The sequence below is a fragment of the Vombatus ursinus genome, unplaced genomic scaffold (genome assembly GCF_900497805.2).
Source record: "Vombatus ursinus unplaced genomic scaffold, bare-nosed wombat genome assembly UNPS02014807.1, whole genome shotgun sequence".
NCBI lineage: Eukaryota > Metazoa > Chordata > Mammalia > Diprotodontia > Vombatidae > Vombatus > Vombatus ursinus.
Window position 1 is genome coordinate 37,489,395 of NW_020954585.1, and position 18,230 is coordinate 37,507,624.

The 18,230-nt window shown below is 35.4% G+C and overlaps 1 protein-coding gene across 1 annotated transcript in view; it reads right to left on the bottom strand.

Moving 5' to 3' along the window:
• Positions 1 to 1,490: 1,490 nt before the first annotated feature.
• LOC114052445 (retinal dehydrogenase 1-like) overlaps positions 1,491 to 18,230 on the bottom strand; it is a 49,132-nt gene continuing 32,392 nt past the window's right edge. The window contains exons 8-13 of the mRNA XM_027875055.1: positions 17,007 to 17,109; positions 15,221 to 15,405; positions 11,517 to 11,681; positions 7,262 to 7,419; positions 3,592 to 3,666; positions 1,491 to 1,685 (exon numbers count right to left, since the gene is read on the bottom strand). Coding sequence (XP_027730856.1) covers positions 1,613 to 1,685; positions 3,592 to 3,666; positions 7,262 to 7,419; positions 11,517 to 11,681; positions 15,221 to 15,405; positions 17,007 to 17,109 — 759 coding nt within the window. The 3' untranslated portion in view covers positions 1,491 to 1,612. The remainder of the gene's footprint in view (positions 1,686 to 3,591; positions 3,667 to 7,261; positions 7,420 to 11,516; positions 11,682 to 15,220; positions 15,406 to 17,006; positions 17,110 to 18,230) is intronic.

Here is an 18,230-nt window from a genome sequence, read left to right on the forward strand (position 1 = left end):
CTAGTGCTTCATTGGAAGGAATATAATAAAAATTAACCCTCTTTCTGTGGAACATAAATTTAGTTGATAAGCAAAGGTGATTCATCTAGTCAAAAAGAATATCTCGATTTTTTCCCCCTCTTTGTAATTGTCTGATTAAATAACAATTTGGAAAAATGTGAAGATCAAGAACAAAATGCTGAAATTTTCTTAAGCAACAAGATTCAAGGAAAAGTAAAAGTGCCTAGTTTTAATTTTATGAGTAGGAAGAAAGGCAGCACTTAGTGCAAATAGGGAAAATCACTTTCCCTCATTCTGCCTGAGTTATAGGATGAGGGGATTGGAGTAAATGATCTCTGATATTCTTTCCAGTTCTAAATCTATGATCCTATAAATTCAGCCATCCCAGGCTTGTTAGAGGACAAGACATTGAGTTTCTCAAAAATGGATACTTCATATGGGAAGTTATATCAGTAGGAAGATATAGGTGTTTGTAGAAAACTGAGGATGGCCAAGGGTGTTGATGAAAAGTAAAGGAAATGCTTATTACTATTGCTTAGACTGGAGCTTCCCAATAATTCCATCACGTTCAACAAGTTGACTTAAAAGGCTTACATGGATTGGTATATAAAGCAGCTGCCAACTACCTTCCCTCTTCCTCCAAATTTGTAGGGGTGGTGAAATGGGAATGAGTGCTGGATTTGGAGCCAGAGAACCTGGCCCCAAGTTCCAGTTCTGCTATTTGTCACATTTGTGACCTTAATAACTATTTAACCTATCTGCCCTGTTTCCCCATTTGCAAAATGAGGAGGTTGGAATACATAACTTCCAAATTACCTTTCAAATCTGCAACCCCGAAATTGTGGGTTCCCATAGAGAGTGTAAATTTGATAACTTGAACTGTCAGCACTTCCCTTGACAGTCTTCTATATTCACCCTGCTCATCAATTCCTCTCCACATTCTTCAATATGGCAATCATAGGACTTAAGTGAAATTTAAAAAAAATCAAAACAACACACTTCCTTCATGAGGAAAAGCTCAGGGATCTATGCCTTAGACTTAAAAAATAAAGTGCATGACCAATTCAACACCGAGTATGTCTTACATTGTATGAAATGGAAACCTCCAAGATGAAGATCTATTCTTAAAATGTCCACATGTACATTATTTTAATGAATCTGATATTGAAATTATAGTTAAGCAGAGTGATGCGTTGGACATAGCCATTGTTCCCAAAGGTAAAGATGACTTAACGACATCAGTGAATAGAGCACATCTATTTTATAATTTAATATGTGTACTGTTTCAATTAACCATTAACAGAAAGAAAAAGTAAAACAAGAAATGACACTCTTATTTTTTTAATGACTTAAAATCTGCACAATCATCTATTAAGAAAAACTCATGACTGTTACAATACTTGAGAGATCTTGGATTAAGTGGACTACTCAAATTTCAGGAAGAATAGAATTCACCATGTTTACATAAGAATAAGAAGCCACATGACATGTTTTAGATATAAGTGTCTTTTAATGCTGCTAATGTAAATAATCAGGGAAAATGGCAATTGTAATATCTTTCACTTTTTAGGTTATTCATTGATTATATGGAGCATCATCTCCTGTGTCATTCTTATGAGTTCTTCTCAGAAATCTTGACTGTGACAGTCTTGACTTCGATGTATTCATGGAGACCATACTCTCCCCTGGAGGGGAGAAAAAAATTCAAAATTGCATTTGAGATACTGTTATCCATTACAATATAGTCAATGTCTAAGTAAGAATTCGGCTTTTTTTCATTAGGGCAGATATAAGACAGGGTAGGGTAGTGACTAGAAGGAAAGTCTTGGAATCAAGAAGGCCAAGTTTCAAATCCTTCCTCTGACTCATGCTAGCTCTGTGACCATGGGTAAGTCACTGAGTGTCTAAGGTCCTCAAATATCCAGGAATATACATTAAAGATGAGTTGTTGATCTATATCAGTAGGAGATATTTCTACATGGGTAATTTCCCATGTTCACAAAATCCCATTTATGGACCATTCACAAAAACTTTAGGATTAATGCCCTCAGAAACATTTTATCTTCTCAGAAACATCAAGAATAGAAGCAATGACTATTAGAGGCATTTTATGTATTAATGACTTTCTCCTATAAAATCATATAAAAACTTAGGGCTCTTTTGGATGCCCAGCTATATTGTTTTAGAAATTGGTAGTTTTAAAACTGGTGTTCTTATTATAGTTAAGTAATACGTGGATTACTTCATCAGACACAGGACTGATATCCTAGAAATATTTCCAAAGCCAATAGCAGGGGAATATCTAACTATGCAAGTAACTTGCAATGGAGGCAGGGTAAAGAGTGGAGTGAGACAGCAACACCGTACAGAAGACAATTGGAAGTGATAGGGCACAGTATGTAGAGAGGACAATTAAACTATGTACAGTTTCAATGGATAAAGGGGTGGCCTACCCCTCTGTCATTCTGCTAAGAGCTGTGACCCTGTTTCGTCTCTTAGAGCCCCTATTATACCTCCAAACTCCTGAAGAAATGCAGGTTGGTAGCCAGTGAGGCAGAGTGTATAGGAACATTTATAACATGAGGAGAGTAAATATTCCTTTCTTTTCAGATTACCACCTGATGCAAAGTCCTTACCACCCTTCCCTAGTTATGTTTCTAGGTGAGTGGGATTTTGAAACACAAGTGAGTAGTGTACATATATTTTCTAGGTGACCACTGAACAGGAGGAACCTGAATCTTCATGGTATTCAAGAATCTTTTAGAGTGACTATTAAAATATTATTGGGGGCAGCTAGATGGCACAGTGGATAGAACAGTGGCCCTGGAGTCAGGAGGACCTGAGTTCAAATCTGACCACAGACACTTGACCCTTACTAGCTGTGTGACTCGAGGCAAGTCATTTAACCCCGTTGTTTAGCCAAAAAAAAATTTATTGAATTAGCATGAGATTAAAGGTGATCATTCAATAGAAAGATTTACCATTGAGAATTCTAATACTCTTTCAAATAAACACCACAAAATAGATACAGCAAAACAAGAAGAAAACAGTACTTCTAAATAAACAAATCCTATAAAAATACCACAGAGGAATTAAACATTCAGGTATTTATTACCAGCCAACTATATTCCATAGTATGTTTATTTTGTTGGCTGAGATGAAATGGAAAGACCTTTGCTTAAAACTGAGAAGCTAACATAGCTCCTATGTATTTTAAAAATGAAAAAATTAGTACATTTTTCTTATAATGATGAATTTATAAAGAAAAATAAGTTGTATAATTCTTTAAATGAGTATGAATATGGTTCTATTTTGATTTTTATCTTTTGTCCAGAAACAATTCATATCTCTACAAATGTAAGGATGTGTCTTATCTATTTGAATGTTCTTTTTCATATTAATCTGAATCTAAGATTCAATGAGTTATTTGGGTTTATAGGTTCCTAAGAAAGAGGAGGGAGGCCACGTGACAAAAAAGAGACTGAATTTATTCTTGAGCACACAGGAAACATCATCTAGTATCATGAAGACAAATCTTAAATAGCACATATTGTAGAAATACCACATAAAATGCCAAAAGGCTTTACGTACATTTCTCGCCCATTTCCAGACATCTTGAATCCACCAAAAGGGGCCTGAAGAGAAGGCACACCATAGCAATTCACCCTTCAAAGACAAGAGTATCTTCTATTAACATTCCATTTTATTTAATTCAGAATTGTTTAGTGCCTACTATGAATGAGATTCTTTTGTTTTTGTTTTTTTTGAAGGGAAAGCAAGAAAAGAAGTAGAATAAGCATTAATTAAGGGCATATTATGTGTCAGGCACTGTGCTAAGTGCTTTACAAATATTATCTCCTTTAACTTCTAGATCAGATCTGTAATTTCATTTCGATACAGAACTCCCAGTGAAAAATGTTTCTCTACCAAAGCAGACCTACATCTGCTCTGCAGCTTACAGTCCTAAATTGTTCCAGGACATTTAATGGTCAAATGACCTGTCCAGAGCTATGGCCAGTATCTGTCAGATGCAGGCCTTGAATCAAGGCCTTCAAGATTTTGAGGCCATCTCTTTACCTAATAGAACAAATTACCTCTCTGCAAGGTTTATTGTAGGTAATTAATGCAAAATTTTCTAGGTTTAGATGAACTAAAAAGGTGAAAATATTTAACTCTTTAGCTATTAACTCTAAGGTAATTTATATATTTATTTCAATAATTCCATGGCATTGTCATCTCATAAATGTGGGTACTCCCCTCTATTGGAGAACAGGCCCATCCACTTGTTTTGGAGTCTGTGTGACACTCAAAAAGCCAAAAGAATTTATATTTTTATTATATTTTAATGGATTGCAGCATAAGAGAATCTTGTACTATTTATGAGATATGTTGTGAATACTTAATATTAACTGATGTTATTAGTATAACAAATTAAAGGAGGTAGTTACCCCTACTTAATATTTCCACCTCTCATATGGGTATATCAACACCTACTTACTCTGTGGACTATCTCACCCACTTCAACCTGCTCTCTCAGTGAAGGGCCTAAAGTTCCCATTGAAATGGACTTCCTCAATGTGATTACATTAAAATTCTTTTGACGTTCTAGGATTAAGCATGTTTTGGGGGATATACACTTGGTATATTTACCATTTTATCTCTTGAGCCCCCACTGTTGCATTTTCATTTATGTAAACAAGCCATTCATAATGATGACACTTTCAAGTCTTAAATAAAATCATTTATATAACAGTAAAGCAAAAAAAAAAAAGAAAGATAACAACAACATTTCAGGTATTGATATATTAAAACAAGTTCTTGAACAATGAAAAGTATTACAGCCTATAAATAATAATAATAATTACTAAGATTTATATAACACTCACTATGTGCCAGCACTTTATAATTATTATGTCATTTGATCAAACAGCTTCATAAGGAAGGTGCTATTATCTTTCCCATTTCATAGATGAGGAAATGGTGGCAAATAGAGGTTAAGTGACTTGCCAAGGATCACACAGCTAACAAATGTATGAGGCCACATTTAAATTGAGGTCTTTCTGATTCCAGGCTCAGTGTCTTGTCCACTGAACTTCTTAGGTCATAATCTTTCACCATAGCACTTAGTATCTGTGGGGGAGAGTAGGCATACACTTAGAAAAACCTGTCAAGAGAGCGTAGGAATCAGCAAAACCCATGTTCTTTAGGTAACTTGTAATTCTGACCCTGTATTTTCTTTTTGTTTCAGGAACCACAGATAAAAGTTCTTAGAACATAGCATGTTTTTAAAGGCAAAGACAGAAGTGATTTTTAAATACTTAGAAATCCCTACAGAACAGATAACGGAACCACTGGAAAATTCTCAAGGTGAGAAAAATTTTTTGGTTGCAGGAAATTCTTTAGGATAGTGCTTCTCAGACTGGAAGTTGAAACTTTCGCTAAGAAGGAAGTCTATTTGGACTGCTTATGCCAGTGCATAACACACACACATTATACATATGTGTGTGCATTAATATATTATTATATATAATTAATATAATAAAATATATAATAATTATATTAATTAATATGTAATTAGCTCCAGCTATGATGGAGAATGTAGGTGGGAAAAGCATCAAGGTATTAGTTTGGATTAAGAAGGAGTAACTAGATGAATGATCCTTTGCCATAGCCTACGGTAAGGCCAAAAATGACTAGAAGGTAGGTACTACAAAATTGCAATGTGACCCCAAAGGCTGATACAGCAGCTAATCTGAGAACAGGCAATTCCTATAAGAAACAGGACAATGAGGTTAGTCACAGAAAGCTGCCATATCCCCCTGAAGTGAGGATGAAGGAAAACAACTGAGTCAGGGGACTTGGGTTCATGTCCCAGTTCTGTTCCTTATTGTGTGATTTCAACATGTCACTCAACTTCTTTGAGACTCAAGTTTCTCATCTATCATATTCAGGAGGTTGGACTAAATGAATCCCAAATTTCCTTTCAACTCTGAATAACATGTCCCTAAATATAACCAAGAAGATAGGGTTCAGTTCTTGACTCTCAACCATGCAGGTTGTGTGACCCTGGGCAAGTCACTAACCTCTCAGTGCCACTGGCAGCTCTTGAAAATACCTCTAAGACAACTCTCCAAGCTTCAGGGCAGGTGCTAATATGCATTGGCAGTGGGGTTTTCCTCGTGGCAGATCTCTGTACTAATGACATTATAGGTCTAGACCCCAAATAAAAATATGTAATCTTAACATATAACACTGTGTCTTCTACATCAATTAGTACAGTGTTGAGCATGTAATAGACACTAACAAATTTTTATTGATTAATTAATTTTTCCCTGTTGTATTGGACCTGTAATTTCACTGGTAGAGTTTTCACTCTGAGTTGGAAATCCTTTCCATTGATGGAGCAAGACAACTTATGCTTTAACATAATCCTGTAACACAAGAGGTTAAATGACTTGCCACACAGCTAGTGTTTGTCAGAGGAAGGCCTTGAACATCAGTCTTCCTGATTCCAAAGCTGGTTCTCACTGGATGTGTGACCTTGACTAAGTTACATAAATGCCTCCATTTCCTCATCTTTAAAATGTAGACAATTCTATCACCGACCTCCCAGGATTGCTCTCAGAATAAAATGAGATAAGATTTGTAAAGTGCTTTGCAATCTTTAAAGTTCTACATAAAATCTACCTATTATTATAATAGTTTTATTTTATATTATCATATAATAGTATTTATTGTAGTATTTATAGTAATAATGTTACATATTTTGTACAAATTATTTTATATACTTTTCATATATTATATTTTATTTATAAACAATATTTAAATTATATAATGTATGTTTTATATATTAGGGAATATTTTATTTATTTTTATAAATATTTATATATGTTATTTACAATATGTTTACATTGTTATAGATTATTAAAATTTGTTTGTCTTAGTAGTAGTAGTAACTATTTTTACTAACACCACAATACTCTCAATTACTTGATTTTAAACAACAAATTTCATTAAATTATTTTCAAGAAACAAACCATAGAGGATAGACAGACCTCAATTAAATTACCCTATTGCTCATCTACAAAATTATCAGTAGCTTAGAACACAAGCAGAAAAAATCTACATCTCAGTGGTCTGCCTGGTTTGAAAGAAAAGCATGTTGCTTTTCAAATGTCCAAGTTTTTCTCTTAAGGTGATTTGAGATGTGATTGAATCTCGTAAAAAAAAAAAAAAACTACCTCACTAAGTTTTGACTTACCAGACTGTTCCTGCTTGAAGGGCGGAGGAAATGGTCAAGGCTTTATCAAGGTCTTTGGTGAAAACACCTGCTGCTAAGCCATAGTGGGTGTTGTTGGCCCTTTTGATCACTTCGTCGATAGTTTTAAACTTCATGATTTGTTGAACTGGTCCAAAAATCTGCGCCATAGAAAGAAGGAGAGGAAGAAATAAGTGGAGGGAATGAAAGAGAAAGTCAAGGGGAAAGCATATAAATATGAATCAGATAAAGTTGACTGCTCTTTCTGTTGTGCGGACAGTTTGTTCTTGGTTTTTCTTTTGTTTCTGTTTTTGGTTTGTTTTGGTTTGGGACGTGAATTGAAGCATGATAAGTTTGTTATAAGTGGAAGTTTTCCTAAAATGACATATGAAATCATTGGTAAATTGGTAAATTAGTTCCCACATTTATGTATTAGAATGATATCAATGGCAAGTAATTTTTGTGAAATGGACTGTAAGCTCCTCAAGATCAGAGATTGGTTTTAGATTTGTTTTTTGTTCCCAGTGACAAGTATAGTACCTTACACTTAGTAGTCATTTAATAAATGTTTGTTGAATGATTGTCCCTAATAGGAAAGAAGTCAGGAGGCACCATGGTATGGTGGAGAGAATGCAGAATCAGAATCAGAGGACATGGATTCTCATGTTGGCTCTGCTACCTACTACCTGTTTGATATTGCTCAAATCACTTTGCCTTTTTTCAGTCTCAGTTAATTATCTTTAAAATTAGGGGATTAGAACAGATGACCTCCAAGGCCCCTACAAAGCTTTAGAGCTATGATTCTATACCTCAGATAAATGATATTTATGTGAGAAATCAAATTTAAGGTGAAGGCTTTTTTTAATCTTCCATTCCTACTCTTAACTTTTGATGAAAACTGCACAAATATAGGGCATCCCAAAAGTCTTGAGGGTGGTTTTAAGTTGCTTTCAAAGGTTAAATCTGCACTAAGACTTTGGGGATACCCTATAGCAAGAACAAACCCCAGAAGTCAACACTGACCTTCTGAAAGGAGGCATTCATCAGGGTGTGAATTATTTTGATAAACATTCTGTCAGAGTGAGCATGTTTTATGATCTGGTCACTAGCCCATAACAGTATCCACAGCCAGGAGTCTTTCTACTAATTTGGAACCTAAGATAGAGGAAACAACTTGGGTAAAACCAAGGAGTGACTTGAGTGTTCAGTACTCAGCTCCACACCTTCATCTCCTATGGCCCACGAGTGAATGCATGATCCAGTCAGTAAGAATTATGTCTTTTGTTTATGATCAAACTGACTGTGGAAAATCACATCATCTCTCTGGGCCTCTATTATCTTCATCCTAAAATTAGATAATGTGACTAGATAATATTTAAGGTGGTTTCTATCTCTTAATCCCGTTATTACTATGATCCTAACCTAGCCAGGGGTATTGCCCCTACCTAGTACTTGTGAATTTGGAGTTGGAGATGGGAGCAGAAAAGTCATAAATTTAAATAGATTGAATTTTTTATTTAAATGCAGATATCACATTAAGTTATAGGAGCAAATGCAACCAGTAAATGTTAATAGTTCAAAAATACTTCAGGACTTCCAAATGGTTGCAGAAATTACTGAAGGCTTGCCTCTTAGAACTAAAAAGTTGTTTGTTCTGGCAATGGACAGAATAAATATTTTAGTATTTGTAATTAGTTTCGGGTTTTTGGGTTTTCCTTGACACATCTTCCAGACATGCTATAACCATTCTGAAATAACATCTTAGCTATTTCTCCCTTCTATCCTGCTGTAGCCAGGAAATGGGAACATTTCATTGAAAAAGAAATTGAGTGAAAGCTATTCAAATATTTGTGAATCTTGAAGAATTGTCCAGTTTGTAATGCCTTCAATTTGGATTGGCATTTGTCTGGCAAACAAGCATTACACAAAAACCGCGATAATCCATAGGTGCCTAAGGATTCTTTAAACAAAGTCAGATAAACTACTTTCTCAAAGTAAAGTTCCTCTCTGAAAGAGAAATGATAACTTACATATGGCCAGAGGCCTTTGGAATTGAATATGGCTGCAATGCAGATAGATTGATTGTAAATGAAAACAGCATGTTTATCACTGGCAAAGTGGTGTAATATAGAGAATTTGTAGGTAAGAATCAGGACTGGGATTCTGTTTCCATACTTCCATCAACCAGCTGTGATACCTCTGGCAAGTCACTTTGCCATCACTAAACCTCAGTTAGCTTACCTGTCAAAAAGGTAATAACAATGAGTGAGGTAACAGAAACATATAGAGGATCTCTGATTTTACCAGTTTTGGGAATTCCCACTAACAAAATCAGAGGATCACCATGCTATGATTTAGCAGGTAAGTCTTGAGGAGTGGCTGAATCACACAGAGGTTAAGTGACATGTCTACATAGCTATTTAGTGTCAGAAGCAAGATTTAAAACCAGGTGTTTTCCAACCAGGAGCCTGACACTTATCCATAATTCATAATGTCTCTGCTTGAGTAAGGATAATGACAGCAGAGATTCTAGCACTCTCTGAAAAGTTAAATAGGCATAAGAAGATAGTTGTGTGACCCTGGGCAAGTCACTTAACCCTGTTTGCCTCAGTTTCCCTGTCTGTGAAATGAGCTGGAGAAGGAAATGGCAAACCATTTCAGTATCTTTGCCACGAAAACCCCATATGGGGTCATGAAGTTTTGCACATAACTGAAATGACAGAACAACAACAACAACAACAACAACAACAAATGAAGATAGTATGCATAGACACACTGGGAAATGTGTACAACTGGCTGTCCAAAAATGGGGACTCAGATTTAGTTTTGATCGGCATTATTAACATTTCCTTCATCCCCCTCTCAAGTCCAGAAAGTCAACACAATAACAAATCAAACCATGATTTGTAAGATTTGATGTTTTTTAAAGTGTAACTGCACGTGAACATTTAACAGCTAGGTCTGAATCTAAAGTGGAACAGCCTCCAGCATACCCCTGAAAGACATTGCTATAAACCATTCTATTCTACGGCTGAGGAGCAATGCTTCTACTACATGATATTCTAAGGAAATTCTTGTGTTTCAATATGGCGGCTTTTTTTTTTTTTGGTCTTTGCCATATATAAAGATGTTAAGAAACTGGAGAGGGGTGAGAGTAGCTCAGTGGAAATAGCATTGATTTTCTTTGGAGTCAAAGGTTTCGGGTTCACATCCCCATTGATTGCTAACTATTTGTGTGACTTTGTATGATTTATTCTTTCAAGCCTCAACTTTTCATCTAGAAAATAAAGGGGTATTAAAGTCTTCTGAGATCCCTCCCAGCTCTAGTTCTATGAGCTTATGCTCCTAACAGTATGATCCAACTACCAAGGAGAGGAAACAAATAGGTTTGTTGGAAAAAGGAGAAGTAAAAGGAATATGTTTGATGTAAAAACAAAAAAGACTAAAGAGTAACTCCAAGGTTATTATCTTGTGAGGAAAATATAACTAGCGTGTTCTCTACATTTCTGTTAAATATAGGCATTCTGTAATCCTTAGAAGGCTATTTAAATGTTAGCAATTATTATCATCATTGTAATTATTAGATGGAATAAGGAAATTACATGGAAAGGGAAGCAGAAACTTGAGTTGGATTGAAGGGAAAACCTCTTGAAAGTCAGGGTGACAAAAATGTTGTGAAGTCTTCATCTCTCCAGAAATTGCAACAACAAACTGACAGTTTATTCTGGATAACTTTGTTAGTCCCAGGCATGAAAGGCAGTGCTCTGCGTCAGGTGACATCTCCAGTCTCTTCAAGGTCCATGATTCTTAAATTGACACAATGACTTCAATTATATTTTATGAATTGAAGTCAAGGCAATAATGGCCTGCACAAAGGCAGGTGTTATGAAGGTTCCCTATCATTGAAAAGGGGGAAAATACTAATTAATATGCTGTTTTATGATTTCTAAGTTTTTAATCATATAGAAATATTTTCTCTTCCTATTACTTGGGTATAATGTAGTTTGGAACTGCCATATGATAATTAGTAATTATTGCCATAGGGTTTGGGAGTGCTCAGTGTTCCCTAGCCTAGATGACAATGGCTAAAGTTCTATCAATGAATAAGATAAACCAATTAAGGTAAAATAGAGGAGGGAATTCTCATCTATGGGGAAACTTATTCATCCAGTTATGTCTTGAAAATGGATGCTTTGTGTTCAAGTGTGTAGCAATAAAGAAAGTAATTGAAGGAACAGAATGGAACCAAGTCCTTTACCTCTTCTTTGGCGATGCGCATGTCATCAGTAACATCTGAGAAAACTGTGGGCTGGATGAAGTAACCTTTGTCTCCCCAAGGGCCTCCTCCACATTCCAATTTGGCTCCTTCCTTCTTTCCACTCTCAATGAGGTCAAGAATTTTGTTGTACTGCTCTTTATCAATCTATATGAAAATATGAGTGGCAGGGAAGGGAAGGATAACAGAAAAGAAAGAAAAATTAAACTTAGAGTGACAATGATTCTTTGAACTTGTGATTAAGAAAAAAAGAAAATGGTCCAATGTTGCAAATATATCTAAATAGCTTTCCTGGACTGAAAGTTAGTTTTTTTTTTTTTGAATCTATCTTTGCAATGTATTACCTAAGTGTAAAGATGATTGTTATTACTAAAAATGTATAATGAGAAATCTTATGGCTAGCTAATTTAAATGAATCTCTGACCTGTGGCTGAAATAAAGGGGAAAACACCCCTTCTTTAGCTACCTTTACATGGCTGGTCTTAAATTACTGAAGAATGTCTCAATGTAAATGTATAGATTATGAAGAGAAATGAAATAATAATCATTTGTTCAATTACAATTCAACCAAAGTCCATCCTAATATGCTTTAAAAATTAAGAAAAAATACTCCAATTAATCTTGGTTGACTTTTATTTGGTTAAAAAAAAAGTCATCTAGCCTATAATTTAGAAGGATATTTGTTCCCAATGAGTTTATACTCTGTCCTGAAATCAATAAAGGTTATGGCAGAACTCATCAAGAGAAGTTTAAAATGGTAATTTGTTCTTTTTTGTCCTTTGTTCTCAAAGAGGAGAATGACATCAAGATGATGCCATGACTTGCAAGTGAATTGGTTTAAGTGAGGAGGGCTGTGCATAGTCCCAACCTCACTTTGAAATGGTAACTTAGGGGGCAGCTAGGTGGCTCAGTGGACAGAGCTCTGGCCTTGGAGTCAGGAGGACCTGCATTCAAATCCGACAACAGACACTTGACACTTACTAGCTGTGTGACCCTGGGCAACTCACTTAACCCTGATTGCCTCACCAAAAAGTAAAATAAAATAAAATGGTACCTTGGACTGGGAGGTGAGTGTCTCCAGGCCAGTAACTTGGTAATTGCTCATACAATACAAACACAATTACTTCCTATTTTTTTCTTTTTTGAGGCAATTGGGGTTAAGTGACTTGCCCAGGGTTACACAGCTACTAAGTGTCAAGTGTCTGGTCTGAGACCGCATTTGGATTCAAGTCCTCCTGACTCCAAGGAGGGTACTCTATGCACTGCACCACCTAGCTGCCCCCAATTACTCCCTATTAGCATTTTCTCATGATAACTATCTCTTGACATTAGTGGGTTCCCTTGAAGTTATCCTAAGTTTAAGAAGAATTTAGTAAATATTCAGTTTCTTTTTAAGCATTTCAAATTTATTATTGTGTCATGAAAAAAAGTAAAGCTTATCAAAGAAAGAAGAGTGGTTTAAAAGTTCCTGATTCCTCATACACATTTTTTTGGGTGAGAGGGGGTGGGAAAAGGTTGACAAAGAAAATATGATGAGTGGAAATAGGACTGGATTTGGGGTCAGAAGACTCAGGTAAAATTCTAGCTCTACTACTTACTTGGCTAAGTGACTGTAAGATATTCATTCAACCTTTATGAGTCTCAGTTTCCTCATACTTAAAATGGGATGACAACATTTTGCACTGTCTCATAGGGCTGTTATAAGAAAAGTGCTTTTAAGTTCCAAAGCAGCATTTTTGAAAGAGGGGAAGGGAGGGAGGAAGGGAGAAAAATTTGGAACTCAAAATATTGTAGAAATGAATGCTAAAAATTGTCTTGTCATGTAATTGGGGAAAAAAATACTATCAGAATAACTCCCCCCCCCAAAAAAAATTCCAAAGTATTACATAAATGAAATACTGTTAGTTTTTAAGAGGACCCCCTTATCCAATCAATCAATCCATCCAGCAATAAGGCACTTACTATGTGTTGCTAAGAAACAGTATGGCGTAATAGATAGCTTACTTTAAAGTCAGCTGATTGCTAAGTTAGCAGATGGCTAAGTAAATTACTTAAAATATCAATGCTCTAGGCAACTCTTTAAGTTACAGAGCAAGTGATGACCTGCACTGATAAGAGGGAGTTTCCTCTCCAGGGAGTTCTCCAGTGTCATCAAACTCAAATAGAAACTGATCCCTCTAGGGCACTTGTTGATTTAGGAAACCACAAATTAAAATCATCCATATTATATTGCATTTTTATTTATTTTGTTAAACATTTCCTAAATACATTTTCATCTGGCTCTACCCATACTTGGGAGTTTTACAGGTTGCTTGTGGCCTGCTGGCCAGGAGTTTGACACCTCTGCTTTATCCCAATGAAATCCCAGGTTCAATCCCTATGCCCTCTCTACTATGTTATAAGCTCTACGGTTACAAATTAAAAGTGAAAACAGTCCCTGTTCTATTTTCTTCATTGCCACTTAACAAGAAACAGATAATTATTTTTTCATGAATCTTGCTTATTGTATAAATAGGTTTTCAGTATTTAACTCATGTCACTCTATTAGGTTACAAGTGAGTCAAAGATTACATGATGACCTTCCCAAAGCAGAACACTCATGGATCAGCTCCCATCTCCTTTTGTACTCCCCTTCTTTGCTTCCAGTCTAGTCTGCACTCATGGGGCTGGCTGGGAATAGAAATTCACACCTATGGGTCTGGGAACAGTGTTTCCACTTTCTTCTGACAAACCCACTATAATGATGTACAAGTTAACACCTTAAGTTCCATTGTCTTTAAGTTTCACATTTCCAACTTATCATGGTACAATTAATGAGCAGAATAATATGATTATAGATTTAGAACTCTATAGGATCTGAGATTTCACCTAGGCCTTGGAGTTAGCCTTCTACTAAATGTGTGACTCTGGGCAGGTCACTGAAGCTTCACGGGCCCCTGCTTCCTCATCTGGGGCTGTACACATGAATTTTCAGATCTTTTCCAATTCTGATTCTATGATTTTATGACAAATGAATATAATTCTGATCCTACAAGCTGATTTTGTGGTTGAGGAAATTGAGGCCCAGAGTTTAAATGACAGACCCAAGGTCATGAAGGTATTAAGGTGCAGAAATGGGAATCAAATCCAGTGCCCTTTCTAAATTGACATCATCATCTTTCTTTTCCTCCATTCCCTAGACTGACTCTCCTTCCCAATTTTTGGCATAGTATCATCATACTTTTAGGTTGCCATGCTAGAAATATTTGGGACATGTTTGAGTCCTTCCTCTTCTTTTCAACCTACATATTCCTTTTCATACCATATTGTTATCATCTTTTAAAATATCTTTTCTTATCTGCTACCAATGTTATGCAATGACCTCCCTATCATCTTTCTGACTTCAGGCTCTCTCCCTTTTGATCCATCTTGCATATAAGAAGCTTGTAAACCTAATCTTCATAAAATATCACTTTCATCATGTTTAAAGTCTACTTTATTAAGTTGAACCTCCTTGGCATGGCTTTCAAACCCATTTCTAACTGGATCTCACCCTACTTATCTGACTGTATTTCTTAATAATCCCCAAATGTATTCCAACACTTTGTTAATGTGCACAGTATTCTGCTTGCCTGAAATGGTCTCTTTTATCCTCTGTGGATAATTCCTATTCCTATCCCACAATTCCTATTCCTTTATTTACCTACCTGAGGACCTTGTTGCACTCCTGGGTTTAGAGGATTCCCCAGTGTGTATTTCTTGGCACGCTCTATGCTCTTCTGAACAAACTCATTGTAAATAGACTCTTCCACAAAAAGCCTCGATGCGGCGATGCAGCACTGGCCTTGGTGGAAGAACACACCCTGGTGTGCGGATTCTACAGCACTATCCACTGTAAAAGAAATATCATAAAACCCACAGGTTACACAAAGTCAAAAAGAACACATTTCCAAAAGATTTTATATACATATATGTGCATATATATATATATATATATATAAAATATACACACATATTCTTTTTTGCCAAGAGGAGAGGAAGTGTCTTTTAGCCCGTAAAATACACAGCATATATTCTATGGCTCTTTTTGGACCTCACTGTCACTGAATATTTGTGGATAGAGACTGCATTAAAACTGGATAGTGGGAAAAACTTGAAATGATTGTACAAGTCTCTTGGGCTAAATTGCATCAAAATATCGCTTTGAAAAGACTCGAGTAATTGCCCTCTGGATAAGGTAAAACGGACTACTGGAATGAAAGCTAAAGTTTCCTTTTTCCTTCCTTTCAATCTTTGAATCTTGTTCTACAGAAAGAATCTTTCAAAATACCTCAAAAATTGAGTCAATATCCTTCAAATAAAACTAAACAAAAAAAACTCACTTACTTATGCCTTGTTGAGATAGTTATATGCGCATTTAAAAGTTATATGATTGTGTTATGGTTAAGTTTTTATCAGAAGACAATATAGTCTTTTCAATGTACTAATTTCTCAGAAACTTAGCTTTGGAGTTATGTATAATTTTTTTTAAACTTTGCATACTGTGAACATCAACTTATTTCCTGGCTGAAAAGATAATTTAATCTTTTTAGTGTTTAGTTTGGGAGATGTCCCATGTTACTCTTTGTTAAGTTAGAGGCCATTAAATTTTACAGTGGACAGAGTCTAGAGTCAAGAAAATCTGAGTTCAAATTTATCCTCTGACACTAGTTATGTGATCTTTGGCAGGTTACACAAACTCAGTCTCTTCAACTGTAAAATGGGGATAATAATGTCATCTACTTCCCAGGATTGTTGTGACAATGAAATGAGATACTATTTGTAAATCACTTTTCCAAGCTTCACACACACACATATACACATATGTTCATACATGCATATACGTATATGTTAGATTTTATTGTTATTTTTATCATTATCTTTATTATAGCAGCCTAAGTACTCAGTTTCCTTTAACTTGATGGAATTTTCTCACCTTCTTAAAATTCTTCTGAACTAATTTAAAAAAGGCTTTTAAAAACAAGCATCTCTTAATGTGGTACAGAAAATGCAAGGACAGTATCATCTAAAAAGTTATGCAGTAAAAATGTCAGGAAGTAGATGTTACAGTACCGTGTCCAAAGTCCATACATCCTCTACATCTGAGCTTAGCCTTCCTGTTGATATGGTAAGGTCTAAAAGCATAATTCAGAGTTTTTTAGTTTGTTGATTATCTTCCAAAAGTAAAGATAATGGAGTTTTTGTTTGTTTGTTTTATTCTAATATGAACTCAGGTAAAATGTAAGCCCCTGGAAAAGAGCAACTGCTTTGGTTTTTTTCTTTTGTATCTCTAGAACTTAACAAAGTACTTTGCAAACAGAAAGGGCTTGTTGATTTAAAAAAGTCTCATCCCAGGAATCTAGTTAGAAATAATTTAGCGCATTGCAGAATATTGGTGAAACATTGCTCTGAGACAGGGCAAAAGTGAGAGAAAAAAGCATTAATCATACTAACAGTCAGCATCAGCAAATACAATGCAAGGACTCTTTCCTCCCAGTTCCAGTGTAACTCTCTTTAGGTTGCTCTTCCCAGCAGCCTGTTTGATTAGCAGGCCAACCTGAAAGAGAACATGAAGAAGTTGGTCCCCAGTAGGGAAAGTTGGTTGGCTCTCATCCATAGCACTTAGATTTCTAAGTCTTGAATTTCTCATGATGTTCCCTCACTTATATTGTTTGTTTGTCTTTGTATTTGCTCAGATGGGAATCTGGACCAAATGGTTTCCAGTATCCTTTCCAAATGGAAAGTTGTATGATTCTGTGATTCCCTTTATTCTTTAGCTTCACTATCTCAATCTCCTTTTAACTAACACACTATTGAGAAGGAAAACTAGAAGGATGCATTTGGAGATGCCTTTTGCTTGCATTCAGATATCTCTGTATTTTGTCTTGCTGTATAACAATACCCCCAAATCAGTTTCTGTTATAATAACTAATATTTGGCAAATTGTTTTCCAAATTAAACTTTAGCATAAGAATATAGAGAGCTCCTAAAATACCATTTGATGCCAAAATATTGTATTTTAGTAACATTTAAATTTAACTAACTGAAAAAAAAGAGTGAATGCTTATGAAATGCTAGTTTTTATTTTGTATGATTATTGTCCATTAATAGTGAAAAACCAAAGTGGATGACAAATGTATGTTGCCCATTTTACACCACAGTTGGGTGAGAAGTGGGTCAAATAAGTCTGACCACATGTATAACTTTAGCAATCACTCTAGATGGACAATGAGTTAAATGTAGAATTGAATAGTAGGAAGAAATCAGGCTACATTGCAATTGGAGAAATGTGCAATACTTTCAGCAATCCCAATTATCTTACTGCTGAAATAATCTGTTGATTATCAATATTCTCAAAAGAATTGCAATTACTAATAGTACAAAGGGCAGTAGAAAGACATGAGGCTTATATAAGTGGGCTGTAGAACATGATCAACAACAATGTCTTGGAAGTATGAAAGATTAAACTGAGCTCATGTGTGATCAGAAAAGGAGGTGGTCAGGTAACAAGAATAAGAGACTATAGCTAGAATTTCCATTTGGTATACGAGTACCCAGAAGGCACTAAAATTATAAATGAAAGTCCTCCATTTCTTTTTGTACACCCTCTATGGAGAAAATGGACAGGAATTATTTAGAACGAGGAGGCATCAAGGGGTTATAAATTCTATTAATCAA